Raw genomic sequence first — 17,421 nt, 5'->3', positions numbered from 1 at the left:
AGCTTTGGGGAACTTCAGGTATGTCCCTAGACTAAGAAAGAATTTGATTTCCTTGGGCACTTTAGATGAGGCCGGTTATAGGTACAAGTCTAAAAAAGGAAGACTCAGGGTAACCAAATGATCGCTAGTGATAATGCGGGGTGACCTACAACCCAATAAGTTGTATAAGTTAATTGGGACTACTATAGTCGGGGGAGCAACTGTTTCTGTAAATCAGAGTGTAGAAGACAAGACTGAACTTTAGCATCATAGGCTCGGGCACATAAGCCAGAAAGGGTTGCAAGAATTACACAAGCATGGCTTGTTGGAAGGCGTGTCATCTTGCAAATTGGACTTCTGTGAATACTGTGTTCTTGGAAAGCAAAGAAAAGTATCATTTGCAACTAGCAGTGCAGATAACCGAAGCAATGAGCAACTCAACTATATTCACTCAGATGTTTAGGGCCCTACATTAACTAAATCAAATGGTGGAGCTAGGTATTTTGTTACTTTTATGGATAATTTTTCTAGGAAGGTTTGGGTTTATTTCATGAAGCAGAAATCTGAGGTTTTTGCAAAGTTCAAGGAATAGAAAACAGAAACCAAAAATCAAATTGGAAGAAAGATCAAGTACATAAGAAGTGACGATGGAGGTGAATATATAAGTAATGAGTTCACCGATTACTGCAAGCAGGAAGGCATCATAAGGTACTTCATAGTAAAGAAGAATCCCTAACAAAATGGAGCTACTGAGAGGATGAACCGAACTCTCATAGAGAGAGAGAGGAGCATGCGATTTCATGCTTGATTGCCTTGTATGTTATTTACAGAGTAGGGGTTCAGATCTGATTAAGACATTAGTTTCATTTACTTTTATGGTAGTAAAAGTACTAAGTGAACTAGATTTGAGAGTTAATAGAACTTTGGATCATCAAGAGACCGAAAATGACTTGCATATATACTGAGAGATACATTATAACACTATATCTATTAATGGAAAGGCAAAAACAAAGAGAGTCGGGCAAGATTTCACCTTGTCGGGCAAGGTTAAAGCATCTTGCAATCTCTTTTCATTGCAGTTACAAAGGGTTGAGTAATAAAGAGGGATGAGGGGTAAACGAGTTTACATAAGAGAATCGATACTACAACATTTGGGGAAGGTAGCAGAGCTTTTACACAGAAAAAAAATGTCTTTCTATGGGAAATCTAGGGCTGAGAAAGGGTGCAAAATCTAGACAAAGTGCAGCTTTCTGAGTATTTGCTTAACTGAGAGACAAGTTGTATGTTTGTTTGTTTGATTGGTTGAGTGTCCTTGTGTCTGGGCCTTCTTCCTTTTTTTATAGACTAATTAAACCTAATTGTGTTGTTTCTGTTCTTGCCTAAAAGTAACTGAAGGGTAATGAATCATCAGCCTTTTTACATGTTCTACCATCCAAAGTACTTTTGGGCCGGAAATATGTAGATTTCCATTGGTTGTCGCTTCTATTGTAAACACCTAGCCTTTGCATTTAATGGGGTTCGTCATTTTGTCTTGAGATGGATGACCTGGGCTTGACTCTAGGCTTCGGGCATACCTTATTTATTGAGCTTAATTGGGCTTCATTCCCTTTGAAGCTCAAAGTTTAAATATTAATCCAAATAGTGCCCCCTTCAATTGTTGTTAAGCCTGCAACTCGATGCGCTAATAATGATTGAACAGTCGTCTCATGCACACGTCTTCCCTCGGGACTTGTATTAATTAAAATAGCCGTTGTACTTTAGACCCTTGTGCTAACCCATGAATTCGATCTCTAAGTTGACTGTTCACTATAAATTCCCTCATTGACTACTTGGTTAAGCACTCTAGTAACTTCGAGTTTTCAATATATTCTGAACTTCTCAGAATTCTCAGAATCTTCACAATCCTCCCTGGCTTTCTTAGTTCATGATATCACCTAAAATTTGAACTCATATTTCTTGTGAGATTAGTGAGGAGATTTCGACTATGCGTCGCTTGTTTTATAGTCATCATCGCATTCGGGCTGGCCTGCATAATAAGCTTTTCTTCAATGAGGGTGAAGTGCTTTCCTTGGGACCTGTATGGATATCTTAGGCTTTAATAGCTACAAAAAGCAACATGCTTAAGGAAAATCCTGGCTTCTGTATTCTTGGTTACTTCATCATCATAGGTGTATGCTTTGGGATCAATACCAAAGTTTCGGGAGGATTATCATCAGCCCGAGCCTTTTTCTCCTCAAGCGTCAAAGTATCCATTAACTTTTCATTGATTCGAATGACAAGTTCAACCATGAGATTGGTAATGGGTCTCAGCCTCAGTTTCTACCCCCAATTTTTCCATTCCATATAAAGACTTTAGTGGGCCCAAATAACTCCCTGGTCTTCTAAGCGTGGATGCAACGGGATTTTATTGTTTTAGAGGAGTTGAGTAGGATTTTCATTTTTATGCTGTCATATCATCCTAGGATAGTCGCTTAAGATGAGTTGAGTAGAATCTTCATGTAACTGTCATATTTAATGAAATGAAAATGTTCTTTTTAATTTACTTGCTCTTTCATTTTTCAACTCAACTGTGATGAAGATACTAGCTATCTTTAGACCTTTCAAACCACTTAACCCTCTTCGATGTAACAATCCCTAATATCCCATAAAGTCGGACGATATTTCTTCAGGAATTTAGCATTAACTGGATCTTTCTGTGAATTTCCTTCTAAATTAGCCAAGTAATATCCTCCCTTATCCAAAGCTTGATGAATAATGAAAGGGCCTTCCCAAGTCAGACTCCATTTCCCAAAGCCCCTCACTTGGGCTCTTAAGGGCAAGATAGGAGTTGCTAAGAGTAAAATTCGGGAAAAAGAGCCGGTTGTATGGGAAATACTTCAGGAAGTTATGCAAGGGCATCCCGATTCGATGTTGTTTAACGGGGAGTTAGAATACAGGTGTAGGCTAAGTAAATCAATGGACAGTCTTGGCGGCGAATCTGGATTGACTGACACTAGGAGCCGATTCGGAGAAACAAGAAGCATGGCATGAGATTCGCGGCGGAATAAATTCCGATAGCGAATTACTTGATTCGATGAATGGAGGGGGGGCCCTCCAACTCAAGCCCTCTTTTTTCCGATCCAGTTCCTCCACCACCGCGAACCCCAGTTAGATTCAGGCATGATACACTTTTTATATGAAGAAAGAAAGAAATAAGGGTCGAAGTTTAGACCGCAGGAGAAGTACGCCATGCTAATGTGCCTTGGATGATCCACATCTCAGGGTCAGGCGCTGATGAGCACATTGAACTATCCATGTGGCTGAGAGCCCGGATATGGTATGGAGTATGCTAATTATTTTTGAGCGAGAGGAACATTGTTTTGAGGGAGGGAAAGCGTGGTTTTCTATTAGACAGAAGTGGCTGGCCCGCAGTCTCCTTCTCATGTACAAATCTACCCGTAGCATAAACTTGATGCCTTCCATATTAGGTCTCCCTCCTCGAAAGTCTTCAATTTTACCCTTTTGTTGTACACTTAGGTAACAGCTTTCTTTCCTTCTTGAATCTTGTTTAAAGCTTCAATTCGAGTTGTATCTAAATCTTCAATTCCTTGACACCTAGTCTCAATGTATTCTTTACTGTGTAGCCCGAACTGGTTCTGAATTCTAACCGAACTCACATTAATCTCCATGGGAATCACGGCATCTTGCCCGAAGGTTAGAGCATAAGGTGTAGTCCTAGTTCTTGCCCATTTGGAAGTTCTATAGGCCCACAAAGTATCTCCCAACTTCTCATGCCACTTTTTTGGACTATTTGCCACTATTCTTTTGATAATGTTTACCAAGATTTTATTGCTGGCCTCCGCTTGACCATTTGACTGGGGGTAATAAGGACTAGATCGAATCATTTTTATCTTGAACTTTCTTGCAAACTCTTCTACCTCTCTTAAAATAAAGGATGGTCCGCGGTCTATGACAATTGTCTCAGGCACTCCAAATCTATGTAAGATCTTGGTTTCAATGAACTTTTTAACAGTAGCTGAGGTTATGGTTTTTACTGCTGAAGCTTCTACCCATTTGGTGAAGTAATCTATTACTACAATTATGAAAATGTGTCCCTTGCTAGAAGCTGGGTGAACTTGCCCGATGAAGTCCGTTGCCCACCCTCTGAAGGGCCAAGGTTTGATTATAGGGTTCAAGGGCACTGAAGGCACATGTTGGAATGGCCCATGTCACTGGCATTCTTCACATCCTCGGGCATAAGCTTTGCAATCTTTCTCCATCTTGGGCCAAAAATAGCCATATCTTCGTAATAGCTACCTCATCTTAGTTCTGGCTTAGTGTGCTCCATAGATCCCCCCATGCACTTTGGCCATGACTCTCATAGATTCTTCTTGGCCTAAGCATTTCAGCAACAATCCATCCGGGGTCTTTCTTAGCAAATTCTTATCCCACCACACATATTTAGTTGCATGTTGCCTATTCTTCTTACTTGTGGGAAAAGAAGGATCTTGTAGGTATTGAATAATGAGTGATCTCCAATCTTCTATCTTGGCCTCTTCGGTCATTACATCCAAGCTGAATCCTCTATTGAAGATGGAAGGGAGATTTCTCCTTTGCACCTGTACCTTTACCTCAAATCTTCTTTCTCGAATCTGGGCTCTTGAAGCCAATTGGGCCATCTCATTGGCCATTGCATTTGATTCTTTGGGAATGTGGCCAACTGATATTTCAGTGCCCCAATAACTTAACAACTGAGTGGCCGCCAGGTAATAATAGGCCATGATGATGTGTCTGTATTTATATTCCCCACCTAGTTGATTAATTACCAATTCTGAGTCACCAAACACCTCTACTTTAGTTGCCCCTAATTCTATTAGAATTTCCAAGCCAATTATCAGTGCCTCATACTTTGCCCGATTGTTGGTAGTCTCTTGATAATCTAAGAGGAATAAATAACAATGGTAAGAGCCTTTGGGATCGATGATGATAATCCTTGCTCCCACAGTATTCTGAGTGCAAGATCCATCAAAATATAGTTTCCAATGAGTGATCAAAAGGCTAGTTATTCTCTTTATCTCTCGTTGGATCCATTCGTTTTTGCCCGATAAAGCTTTTTGTGGCGGGATCCATACACTGGCTACCTCCAAACTTCCTGGGATGTTGACAATCTCATTTTGAGACTCTTGATGCTCAGCGAAGGAGTCTGCAATTGCTTGCCCCTTGATTGCCCTTTGAGGCACATACTGGAAGCTGTACTCTGAAAGTGCTAGGATCCATTTTCCAATCTTCTCGGTCAGCATTGGCTTTGATAACATATACTTGATCACGTCTGTCTTGGCAATCATAGCTTGCAAGCAGTAAAGTACAAAGGCAAACATAATTTTTCCACTAGAGTATATCTTGTTTCTACCTCAGTAAGGATTCTACTGAGGTAATATATGGCTTGTTTCTTCCCTCCTTCATTGTTTTGGGCTAGCAAGCTTCCAATTGACTTTTCTGAGGTAGAGATATAAAGTTTTAATGGCTTTCCTCTTTGAGGTGGCATGAGCACTGATGGAGAAGCTAAATAAGCTTTTATGTTATTCAAAGCCTCTTGGTGTAGTGGGCCCCATTTAAACTTTTCTTTGTCTTTTAACCTGAGTAAAGGGGTTAGCGGCTGAATCTTGATGGCTAAATTAGCAATGAATCTCCTCAAGAAGTTGATTTTCCCCAACAGCCTTTGTAGTTGCACTTTATTGGTAGGATGAGGTGATTCCATGATTGCCTGAGCTTTGTTTTTATCAACCTCTGCACCTCTTTGACGAACAAGGAATCCCCAAAAGTTGCCCGATCTTACTCCAAAAGCACATTTCTTTGGATTCATTTTTAGCTTGTGGATCCTCATTCCTGTTAAGGCTTGTCTAAGATCTATTAAATGCTGCTATTCAGTCTTGGATTTCACCACGATGTCATCAATATACACTTCCATACTATGGCCGATTAAGTCATGAAAAATGGCGTTAATTGCTCTTTGATAAGTTGCACCAGTATTTTTGAGCCCGAATGGCATTACTAAATACTCATATGCCCCAACATGACCTGGGCATCTAAAAGCTATTTTATGTATATCTTCTTTGGCCATTTTTATTTTATTGTATCCCGCATTTCCGTCCATGAAAGATAGAACTTTGTGCTTAGCAACTGCATCTATAGATAGGTTGGCCATGGGCATGGGGTATTCATCTTTAGGCATGGCTCCATTAATGTTTCTATAGTCAACACAACATCTAACTGCTTTAGTTATAGCTTTTAATACAGGTACAATCTTGGCCAACCACTCAACATATTTGGCAGGCCTAATAAATCCAGCATTTACTAGCCTCTCGATCTCTTCGTTGACCTTCTCCTCAATCTCTTTTGACATCCTTCGTGGTGCTTGTTGACAGGTTTAAACCCCTCCTTGATAAGCATTCTGTGTTCTACTAAGGTTGGATCTAAACCTGGCATTTTGGTGTAGTGTCAAGCAAAACTGTCTTTAAACTCATGTAGAAGGTCGACAATCCTTGCCCGATCTTTGGTTTCCAACAAACCGCTGACCTATATAGGCATTGGATCCCCTTCAATCCCCAAATCAATGGTCTCCAAAGGGTCTTGTACTTCTAGAGCTGGTTTGTCAGGCTCTGCACACAAAAACTCAACTAGTTTTGGATTTTCGGGCAAATCATTTGGCCCATCCAAGTCATATATACACTCAGCCATTTCGACGGCTACTTCTAACTCCTCCTCAAAAGGTTCTACTTCTTGGTTCTGGTTACTCGAAGCCCCTCCACGTGACTGTTCTTTTTCCATGGCTAAGTTTTCCCTTTTTTGTCTTTTCTCTCTTCCATATACCAACAGTCTTTTTATCAAGGACCTGACTGCAATCACCTGGTCCCTCATTTTCTGTTCTGACATTAATGGTGTTGGGGGGTTGGGATGATATAGGGCCGATCCCATTCCTCCCTTATAATGGATAACCCTTGTTCTAGAAGCTTTTGGGCTGTCACCTTAGTCGAGCAGTCGTTCTTATCAGCTCCTTAACATTGAAGAATCCTAACACTCGGATTGTAGAAGTTGGCTTCTACGATATTGGTTGTAGGGAGGAATGACCGTGATTCGGCCTTCATCATCTCCTAGAATCCAGGTCCTATTTCCTTTTCTTCATGGTAGACAGCCACTTGTTGGTGTAAGGTAGATGGCACAGAGAGACTTTGGTGAATCCAATCTCTGCCCAGTAAAGCCCCATAAGTGGAAGTACTGTCTACCATAAAAAAATGCCAGCATGATTTGTTTTGAACCCAAATCGACCTCTAATGGTAGTATTCCATGAGTCCGGGTGATAGCTCCTGAGAAACTAGAAACTGTAAGATCTGTAGGGATAAGATCTTTCTCACTTCTGCACATTCTCTTCATCTGCTTATAGAGCAGCATATTGACCGTAGCCTCTCTATCGATCAAGACCCTTTTGAAAGGTACCCCTTCCAAGTGAGTAGTTACGTATATGGGTTTGAGATGATTGGCTAGGGTCAAACTTGGGCGAACAAAGACCATTTTGTCTGAGTATATTTTCTCAGGCCTTTTTATTGATTGTTCGGGCAATTCTGTACAACTGGATTTTCCTTGTCCTGCCTCTTCCACACTAACATGTGCCATCATAGGTTTTGTCGTCACGTAATCATCTTCCATCATGGGAGGTTGATCATGCTCGGCGTGAAACATGGCTGATAAAACATATGTCATGTTTACATGGAAGTTGCTAGGTCTAGGTAAATCTTTCTCCTTGCCCCTGATATGGTTTATAAACTCATCCAACTAAGCATGTGCTTCTTCTGGTAACATTAGTTCATGCAACGCCTCTTCTTGAGTTATCCCAAAGTTCGACAGTTGTTTTGGAACTTCGTAGATAATATCTATTAACATTGGTGTGGGCAGCCCTTTTTCAGGCGAAATGGTTCCAAAGCAAATCGGTTTTGGGCTCCACCTTGGGGTAGGCATCATTATCATATCCTCTTGAGCTCTCCTCAAGATTCTGTATTTCCCAGGATGAGGATTTGACTGCATATGGTTCCCTTCCCCTTCATTTTTGCTGTTTGGCTTATTCAGGTCATTCTTGCTCCTCCAATAAGGCTGATTTCTTTCTTCATGAGGAACAATTTCAGATTTTACATTCTTCGAGGTCTCCGAAGTAGTGGGAACCTTGAATGAGTTCATGTGGGCCTTATGCTGCCTTTGGACCCTCCTAATCATAGAGGGTCCAATCTCTTTAATAGGCTTCCCATCCTTTCTGATTATATACCATTTTCGCCCAAGTCGGGGAAGATTTTTTTTTGTGACTGGGTTTATGACCCTTCCTTTCATTGTAACATCTCCACTGTCATAACTTGGTTGGGGTGGCCTCACATCTACCCATCTTGGTACTTTGGCCTCCTTGTCTTCCTCTTCCTTTGAAGCTTCATAGTTTCTGAATACTTCTAACAAGTTTTTAGGCTGGGAGTCTCCCCCCAACCTCTGGAAGACGTTTCAAGAGTTTTCCGTCTCAGCTGCCCGCATACTATTTTTGCAGGATTCTTGCTCTTCTTTCTCCCTTTTCTTGATCAACTCCTGATCAAGGATGGCTCCTGCCGCTATTACCTCTAGCTCACATTCACATTGACATTTACTTCACAAAACCACCCCTTTGATTATTACTGCTTTAGGCTTTTTAGACAACTTGATAGCTCATTCAATCGGCTTATCAACTTGTCGCCTTTTAGCTTTTACCTCCCAGGTAGCTTTCTTTTTCCCTTTCTCTGCCCATGTTAGGCTGATCATGTTTACTGGGACTGGTAAAAAAGGAATAGTATCAATCATGGTATCAGCCTGTGGTTCTTCTAGTGATAGCTTTACTTCTGACCGGTACTGCCCCCTGCTATCTAATAACACAGGGTCAGGTAACTCTGGTTCCTTGATTGTCTTCAACACTGGTTGACTATTTCCAGATTCTTCCTTGTTTTTCTCTTCACTCATTTTTCCTCAAGTAAAGGAAACAAAGGAATAACCGCCTCCTCCCCCAGGTTGGCTTCCCTCATTATATTTCTAGAATGATCATTCATGGGGTAGAACACTTCAGATCTAGCCTTCTCTGCAGACTCTTTGTTGGGGAAAAAAGTCTATTGACCTTTTTTCTTGTTTCTAAAGAGTTTCTCTCCATGCTTTTTATGACAGCCATCATGGTAACCTGGAAGCCTTCATTTGTAACCTTCCCTACTGATTTCTAAGAAGGAGTCGGGCTTTCCGTTAAGATAGGTCATTGGAAGTCTTCGGGGAGATTTGCCATGCTAGATCTTGGCGTATATGAGGGTGGTTTTTGGTTTTTTTTTTTTTTTTTTTTTTTTTTTTTTTCCCACCTGAAGGTTTGTTCTTTCCTTCGTCTTCCTGGCATACAAGATTTGAATCCCATCGGTCGTGCCAAAACTATGTTAGGGTAGGAATTTCGCTGGGAAGGTCCTTGGCTTGAGCACACAACTCCCTGAGGAGTTGACACTTTGGTTGACTGTGGGGCTCTCGCTCGCTTCTCGGGCTGTAAGAAGAGAACATAATTAGTTCTGAAAGGTACCTTTGTCGAGCCTTAGATGTAGGCCGGGAGGCTCGCAATCAAAACTAACTAAATGCTAAGGCATGCCACTGCCATCTCTATATGGGAGATGTAGAATGAGTGTATTTAAGTCGATTACTTGTGCCCCAAGTTATTCTGACTTCTCATCATCAAAGAATTGTCGTGGATGAGTTAAATCCATATCAAGTTTTTTTCTATGCCTTAAGATCAAGGAATTTTGTTTATCTTGTATGCTTTTTACAAAGTAGGGGTTCAGATCTGATTAAGACATTAGTTTCATTTACTTTTGTGATAGTAAAAGTACTAAGTGAACCAGATCTGAGAGTTAATAGAACTTTGGATCATCAAGAAATTGAAAATGACTTGCATATATACTGAGGGATACATTATAACACCATATCTATTAATGGAAAGGCAAAAACAAAGAGATTCGGGCAAGATTTCACCTTGTCGGGGCAAGGTTAAAACGTCTTGCAATCTTTTTTTGTTGCAGTTACAAAGGGTTGAGTAATAAAGAGGGATGAGGGGTAAACGAGTTTACACAAAAGAATCAATACTACAACATTTGGGGAAGGTAGCAGAGGTTTTACACAAACAACAGATGTCTTTATGTGGGAAATCTAGGGCAAAAAAAGGGTGCAGAATCTTGACAAAGTGCAGCTTTTTGAGTATTTGCTTGACTGAGAGACAAGTTGTATGTTTGTTTGTTTGATTGGTTGAGTGTCCTTGTTTCTGGACTATGAGTAATTGGAATCAGACTGTCGTCTCCTATGCTATGAGATGGCACCCACTTATAAGACAATTCTTTTTTTTTCTATTTTCTATTTTCTATTTTTTTTTATACAAGAAGACGGTTAAAATCGTCATTTACAACTTTTTTGTACTAGTGAACCATCGTTTATAACTTTTTTTTGTACTAGTGTATATGTACATTCTAGCAACTTCGTAAATATCAGTTGATCATTGAAAAATCATCTTAGTTACAACTTCTTAAATCTTTGTTATCCTCTACAACTATGACAAATTTTTGTGAATTAATTCTATACTAATCGGTGTCTGTCACACTAATACTTTGTTTCCTAGTTTCGTTTCTTAAGATAAGGGTTGCAGATGGACGTGCGGGCATGCCCTCTCCGGTTCTTCTCTTGTCCACAGAACTTTGAGATCGCCTCTCATGTGTCCCAAAGTCAAAAGGGTACCTGCATAAATGTAACTAGCTCATGTCAATGGATGCTAATGCATACTATTTCGCAATGAACGTTTATTCCACTCCACTGAGCACTAGTAAGATCTCGCATTTGTGTCGTGTTTTTTGATTTCGCGATATACTCGATATCTCAATGGGTCGTGTCGTGTCGTGTAACACCCGTTAAAGTAAACGGGTAATATGACCCGACCCGTTAATATTATCAGGTAATATGACCCGACATGTTACCCATTAAAGAAAATATATTTTAAATCAATAAAGAATGGAAATGAAAAACATAATACTAAATTAGCATATGCATACCATATTGTCACGTAAATATTACTTCAAAAAAAAAAAATATATATATATATATTTATATAATAAAAATAAATAAATAAATAAATAAAAACATTTGTCTTTTAAGTATTACATATCCCAAAATACAAGCCTAATGAAAAAAATACATTAGTACATTACTACAAAATACCAAATATTCAAGGATATGCAAAATCAAGGGAGTTGTGTTTCAAGGTTGAGGAACCTTGCATGTTTTTTACAATAAAACCCTTCAATTTTCATCAATCACCAAATGAAATTGTATTGGAACTTTGACTTGATACATTGTCTTCAAGAGTTATATTGACAATGTTTTCATTAGGCTTTAATGTCTTTTATAATTTTTAAATCTCCCTATTTGCCTACAGTATAAATAAAACTTAAACTTTTTTAAATTTATATAGAATAGTAATACAATAATACATATTTAATATACAATATATACATATACTCTATGTAGAGGTGGCAAGTCAACCCACTGGATTGTTAATGGGTACCTGTTAAGATTCATTTAATTTAATATCACCATAATATAAGGGTGAGATTGGTAGTGATGATGATATTGTAAGGTGAAATTAAACTAATGGGTCTTAATGGATACCCATTAACAACCCAATGGGTTGATTTGTCACCTCTAACTCTATGGCTATTGTATTTTTTAGTAAGTTTTTTCAGTATAAAAAATTAAAATCATCAAAATAACTTTTTTCTTAACGTGTCGAAACGGGTTACCCGCATGTTACCTTTGTGTAAACCTATTATGAACCCGTTATTAACGGGTTCTTATCGAGTGACCCGATAACGACCTAATTAGTTATCGTGTTGACTCGAAACCTGTTATTTTCGTGTCGTTTATGTGTCGTGTTAATGGGCCGCGTAAGAAATTGTCGGGTCTGCTAACAATGTAGATGTTAGTGCAGATTAGCCAAGTTTGCGTCTTACCAAGTGCGAACTATACAACAAAGCCGGTTGGCCATGGCAGTCCATTGAGTTCAATATACATGATAGGGAGACCTGCAATTGTAATCGCCAAGCAACCATTCATAAGTAGGCAATTGTAGGTTACGCTAAACATCATTGAATTGAATCATTGACCTTTATTTTCTATATACAAACAGAAAGCGCCATGCCGATGAAACTCTGAATCAAGCTCAATTATATGCACTTTTTGAATGCTTTGTTTAGGAAAAAGAAAAAGAAGTACAAAATGCCCCAAATTTTAGCACATTTCATACCTAAACCATAAGCGGTAAATGTCCAAACAAAGTAACCAGATCGGAGCTTTTTATTTGTTAACCAATCGTAACTGCAAAGTTACCCACATAGTAATCAAATTAAAGAACTTTTGAGACAATGTGCAACTGTTGAAGTGTACACACTTTTGGTCTCTCGGTTTCTAGGTCACCAAATCCTAGATATCAAGGTCATCATTATCTCAAAGTGTTAAACAACTATCTTCCCTTGACGTGATTAGCTACTTAATCTGGTGTTTGGTGTAATCTCCTTGCTTTAAGAATTGGATTAAGCCTAGGTTTATCCGGTCACTAGGGTTTCCCAGTTGGTTGCGTGTAGCCATCTCTTCTCTCATATATACTTGGTCTATTGTACATTGAAATATATGAAATACATTACAATTAAATTAGAAAATCAACATGGTATTAGAGCAAGTTCTTTTGTAACCTATCTCTACCCATTCTTACTACTGCAATTATTCCTTCAAAACTTGAATTATGGCTGAAGAAGGTTCTGTGAATCTTGAGGGCAAAACTTCACAAGGTCCTTCTTCAAATTTTTTCAGATGTTGAGTTTAACACTAATCAACATTTATGTTCAGTTTTATTGAACGAACTCAATTACCTGCCTTGGTCTCAAGCTGTTTCACTAGCTCTTAGTGGCAAAAGGCAAATTAAGGTTTGTGAATGGAAGCGTGGAAGTTTCAGACAGTTCTTCTCCCACGTAAGATGCATGCTTTGCAAGGACCAACTTGTCATGTCTCTGCTGCTCAACACCATGGAGAAACATATTGCTGAGATTTTCAGTTACTCCAATTCCTCACAAAACCTGTGGAAGGCTTTAAATGATATGTATGGAAATCAAAATAACTATGCTCGAGTGTTACAACTAAAGAAAGATATTGCTAGTATTCAGAAAAAGGGGAAAACTTTTGTTCAAAATCTTGGGAGTCTCAAAGCCATGTGGAATGAGTTGGATGCATACCTCCCATATACCACATATCCTATCATTCTCCTAAAATGAGCTGAGAAAGACAAAATTTACCAGCTGTTAGGGAGTTTAAGCTCTGAGTATGAAGATCTAAGGAGTCACATCCTGATGAGTTAGGAGCTGCCCACTTTTAACAATGTTTGTGCTACAATTCAACAAGAAGAAGCAAGGAAAAAGGTGATGAATGTTGAACACGGTCCAAAACTAATGAAGACTCGAGCATATGCCTCAAATTATAAGCACTCAGAGATCAAGGTGTACATGGGCAGAAACACACACCTAAAGTGCAAATACTGTGATGCTGTTGGACATGTGGAAGAGAAGTGTTAAGAACTCCGTCTTGAACTCAAGCCTAAGTTTAGCAAAGATGGAAAAATGCTACCAAGGTCCTCACAGCAATCTCACTTCAAGACACAAATTAATGTTGCTCATCCTCTTCCTACCATGCCACAAGGATCTATAGAGTTCACTGCAAATCCATTGACCCTTATCAATGAGTTTGCAGCTTACCTGCAAGGTAAGGGACATAAAAGAGCTTCACTTGGCCAAAGGTAAGGGACATAAGGGAGCTTCACTTAGTCAAAGTAATGAAGGGTGCTACCACACAGCTATGTTGGGATAGTTTACTGGTTTTCTTACTGGAAATAAGATAGTACCATGTGGTGAAGCACCAGGTATTCTCGAAGCATTCTCTATTAACCTATTAGCTAGTGTTGAAAATGATTGCTAGGTAATTGATTCAGGTGCCACTAATCACATGACAAACAAGGTCACATTTGCATAATTTTAAATCTTTTCCAAGTCCTTCACATGTGTCAATTGAAAATGGAAATAATGTCCTAGTTTCAGGCAAAGGAGGGATCAACTTGCTTTCGCACAAAACACCTTTCACTGCTTTATATGTACCATCTTTTCCTTTCCAACTTTTGTCAATTGGAAAAATCACAAACAACCTAAATTGTCGTGCTATTTTCTCACCAAATAATGTGATGTTTCAGGATGTTCTCATCATGAAGATGATTGGTGAAGGGGTCTTCATAAATGGACTTTACTACCTGTGCAAGAATTCCTGTGTTACTCAGGCTCTTCAAGCTCAATTGAAGTCCATAAATGAAAACCAACTTTGGCATAAGAGATTAGCTCATCCTTCTAAGACCATTTTGTCAAAATTGTTCCCAAGTATTTGTAAATCACATATTACATGTGATACTTGTCAATTTTGAAAATTGACTAGGCTACCTTTTGGTAATACAATGTCTAGGACAAGGAAACCTTTTGAAATGGTACACACCGATGTATGGGGACCAACAACTGAATCAATGGAAGGGTTTAAATACTTTGTTTTATTTGTTGATGATTTCTCTTAAGTTAGGTTCTTATATCTTATGAAATCAAAAAATGAAGTGTCTACTATTTTCAAGGACTTTCATATGCATGTTAAAACACAAATTCAATCAAATATTAAGGTCTTCAGGTCAGATAATGACACTGAATTTCTGTCCAACAACATGATTCAATACATAACTGCACATGGCATTATTCATCAAACAAGTTGTGTAGGAACCCCACAACAAAATTAGGTAGCCAAAAGAAAAAATAGAGATCTATTAGAAAAGACTTGTTCTCTCATGATACGTATGAATATCACTAAAAGGTTTCGGTCATTTGCCATCCTCAATGCCACTTATCTCATCAACCGACTTCCAATTCAGGTGCTAGTGTTTAAATTACCCTATGAAGTACTAAAGGCAAGGCCAATCGATTTGACACACCTAAAGGGAATTGGTTGTGTTTTCTTTGTTCATATCCAAGCCTTGAATCTTGACAAACTAGATGCCAGGGCAACCAAGTGTGTATTTTTGGGGTACTTTTCCACCCAAAAGGGATACAAGTGTTTTAATCCGGTCATTAAGAAGTGCCTGGTGTCAAGAAATGTGTAGTTTGAAGAAGACTATCCTTATTTCACACACAATGGAGCCGCTACAAGTTAGGGGAAGGAAGTATTTGACATATTTCCACTTCCTCAAAATTTTAATAATCCAGTGTTGGAAGAAAGCTCAGTTACTGCAACTCAAGATAATGGAAAAGTTCAAGATGACTCGAACACTTCCAGAAATCAAACTGGTTGTGAAAGAAAGATGGAACCACACTCAGATCACTCTCAGCCCTCAAACAAGTCTCAAGTGATCAGGAGAATTCCTTCTTGAACAAGAAAACCTTCAGCGAGGTTGCAAGACTATGTGACTTACGTTTCACGGTACCCCATCACTGAAAGTATCAATCTTCGTGGACTCTCCACAACTTATGCTGTTTTCCTTGGTGAAATTGTTAAGCATTATGAGCCAAGAACTTTTCAAGAGGCAACTCTACTCCCACCGTGGAAATAAGTTGTGGCAGAAGAGCTTACATGGAGCCTAGTTCAACTTCCTCCAAGAAAAAAAGGCTGTTGGAAGTCATTGGATTTACAAAACCAAGTTCAAAGCTGATGGTTCCATTGAGAGACACAAGGCTCAGCTTGTTGCTCAAGGTTTTACTCAAACCTTTGGAGTGGATTATAATAAAACATTTTCCCCCATTGCCAAGATGAAAACAGTGAGGGTTTTACTCTCTATGGCAATCAATTGTGGATGGTCTGTTTAGCAAATGGATGTGAATAATGCATTCCTTCATGGAGAACTACAGGAAGAAGTGTATATGTAGCTTCCTCTAGGCTATGATCGCATTAAAGGTGATGTGGTGTGTAAATTGCGCAAGGCAATATATGGATTGAAACAATCTCCACGAGCTTGGTATGCCAAGCTCAGTTTAGTTCTGGAAAAGGCTGGCTTTTTGCGGAGTAATGTTGATTCCTCATTATTTGTAAGAACTGGTACCAATGGGAAGTTGATGGTCCTTATTTACGTTGATGATCTCATCATCACTGGAGATAGTGCCATTGAGATTGAAGCTCTGAAGCTCTTACTACACCAAACTTTTGCTATCAAATATTTGGGGAGGTTAAAGTATTTTTTGGGAATCGAAATGGCAACATCTTCAAAGGGGTTATTTCTACATCAACGCAAATATATGGTGGACCTTCTCAATGAAGCTAAAATGTTAGATTGCAAACCTGCTATCACACCTATTGATTGTAAATTGAAGCTTGCCATTAATGGAGAAACTATGCATGATGTAAGCTACTATCAAAGATTGGTGGGCAAGCTTATTTACATCATTATCACTCGTCCAGATGTCAGATATACAGTGAGATTGGCCGGTCAATTCATACACTCTCCCACTATGAATCATCTCAACATTGTTAAGAGAATCCCACAATATCTCAAAGGTTCCATAGGGAGAAAAATCTACTACAGCCTATTGTACATTTGTTGGTGGAAATCTAGTCACATGGAAGAGTAAGAAGCAACAAGTTATCGCTCGCTGCAGTGCAGAGGCTGAATATTGAGCAATGGGGGCCACAACTTGTGAACTAATCTGGCTTAAAGGCCTATTTTCAGACTTATGGTTTCCTAATTCTACTTCTATGTCACTTATGTGTGATAATCAGGCAGCCATGCATGTCGCTAATTTTCATGAAAGAACAAAACATATTAAAGTGGACTGCCATTTCATCAAGGCTCAAGTTCAAACTCACATCATCCGGACAATATTCACGCGAAGCCATGATCAACAAGCAAATCTTTTTACCAAGGCACATTCATCGATTTAATTTCATCGTATTTTGGGTAAGCTTGCATTGATTAACCTCCTCGATCCAGCTTGAAAGGGAGTGTTGAAATGTACACACATTTGGTCTTTTGGTTTCTAGGGTCACCAAATCCTAGATATCAAGGTCATCATTATCTCAAGGTGTAGAACAACTATCTTCCCTTGATTTAAGGGAGTTGACATGATTAGCTCTTTAACCTAGTGTTTGGTGTAATCTCCTTGCTTTAAGGATTGGATTAGGCCTAGGTTTATCTGGTCACTAGGGTTTCCCAGTTAGTTGCTTGTGGCCATCTCTCTCATCTTTTCTATCATATAAAATTGGTCTCTTGTGCATCAAAATATATGAAATACATTACAATTTAAATTAGAAAATCAACAACATGTAAACTCTCAT

The 17,421-nt window shown here is 39.0% G+C and overlaps 1 protein-coding gene across 1 annotated transcript; it reads right to left on the bottom strand.

The window, feature by feature from the left end:
- Window positions 1-4,292: 4,292 nt before the first annotated feature.
- Window positions 4,293-5,303, bottom strand: LOC137743025 (uncharacterized). Its single transcript, XM_068482946.1, has one exon. It carries the CDS (start codon window positions 5,301-5,303, stop codon window positions 4,293-4,295), a length of 1,011 nt encoding a protein of 336 aa, XP_068339047.1.
- Window positions 5,304-17,421: the final 12,118 nt, after the last annotated feature.

The sequence above is a fragment of the Pyrus communis genome, chromosome 8, assembly GCF_963583255.1.
Source record: "Pyrus communis chromosome 8, drPyrComm1.1, whole genome shotgun sequence".
In the NCBI taxonomy this organism is placed as follows: domain Eukaryota; kingdom Viridiplantae; phylum Streptophyta; class Magnoliopsida; order Rosales; family Rosaceae; genus Pyrus; species Pyrus communis.
The sequence above is the reverse complement of the archived record's forward strand: the minus strand, read 5'-3'. Positions and strand labels throughout refer to the sequence as shown.

Excerpts from the sequence above, each read along its gene's own strand:
- LOC137743025 (XM_068482946.1), bottom strand. The coding sequence starts at position 5,303 with ATGATTGCCAAGACAGACGTGATCAAGTATATGTTATCAAAGCCAATG.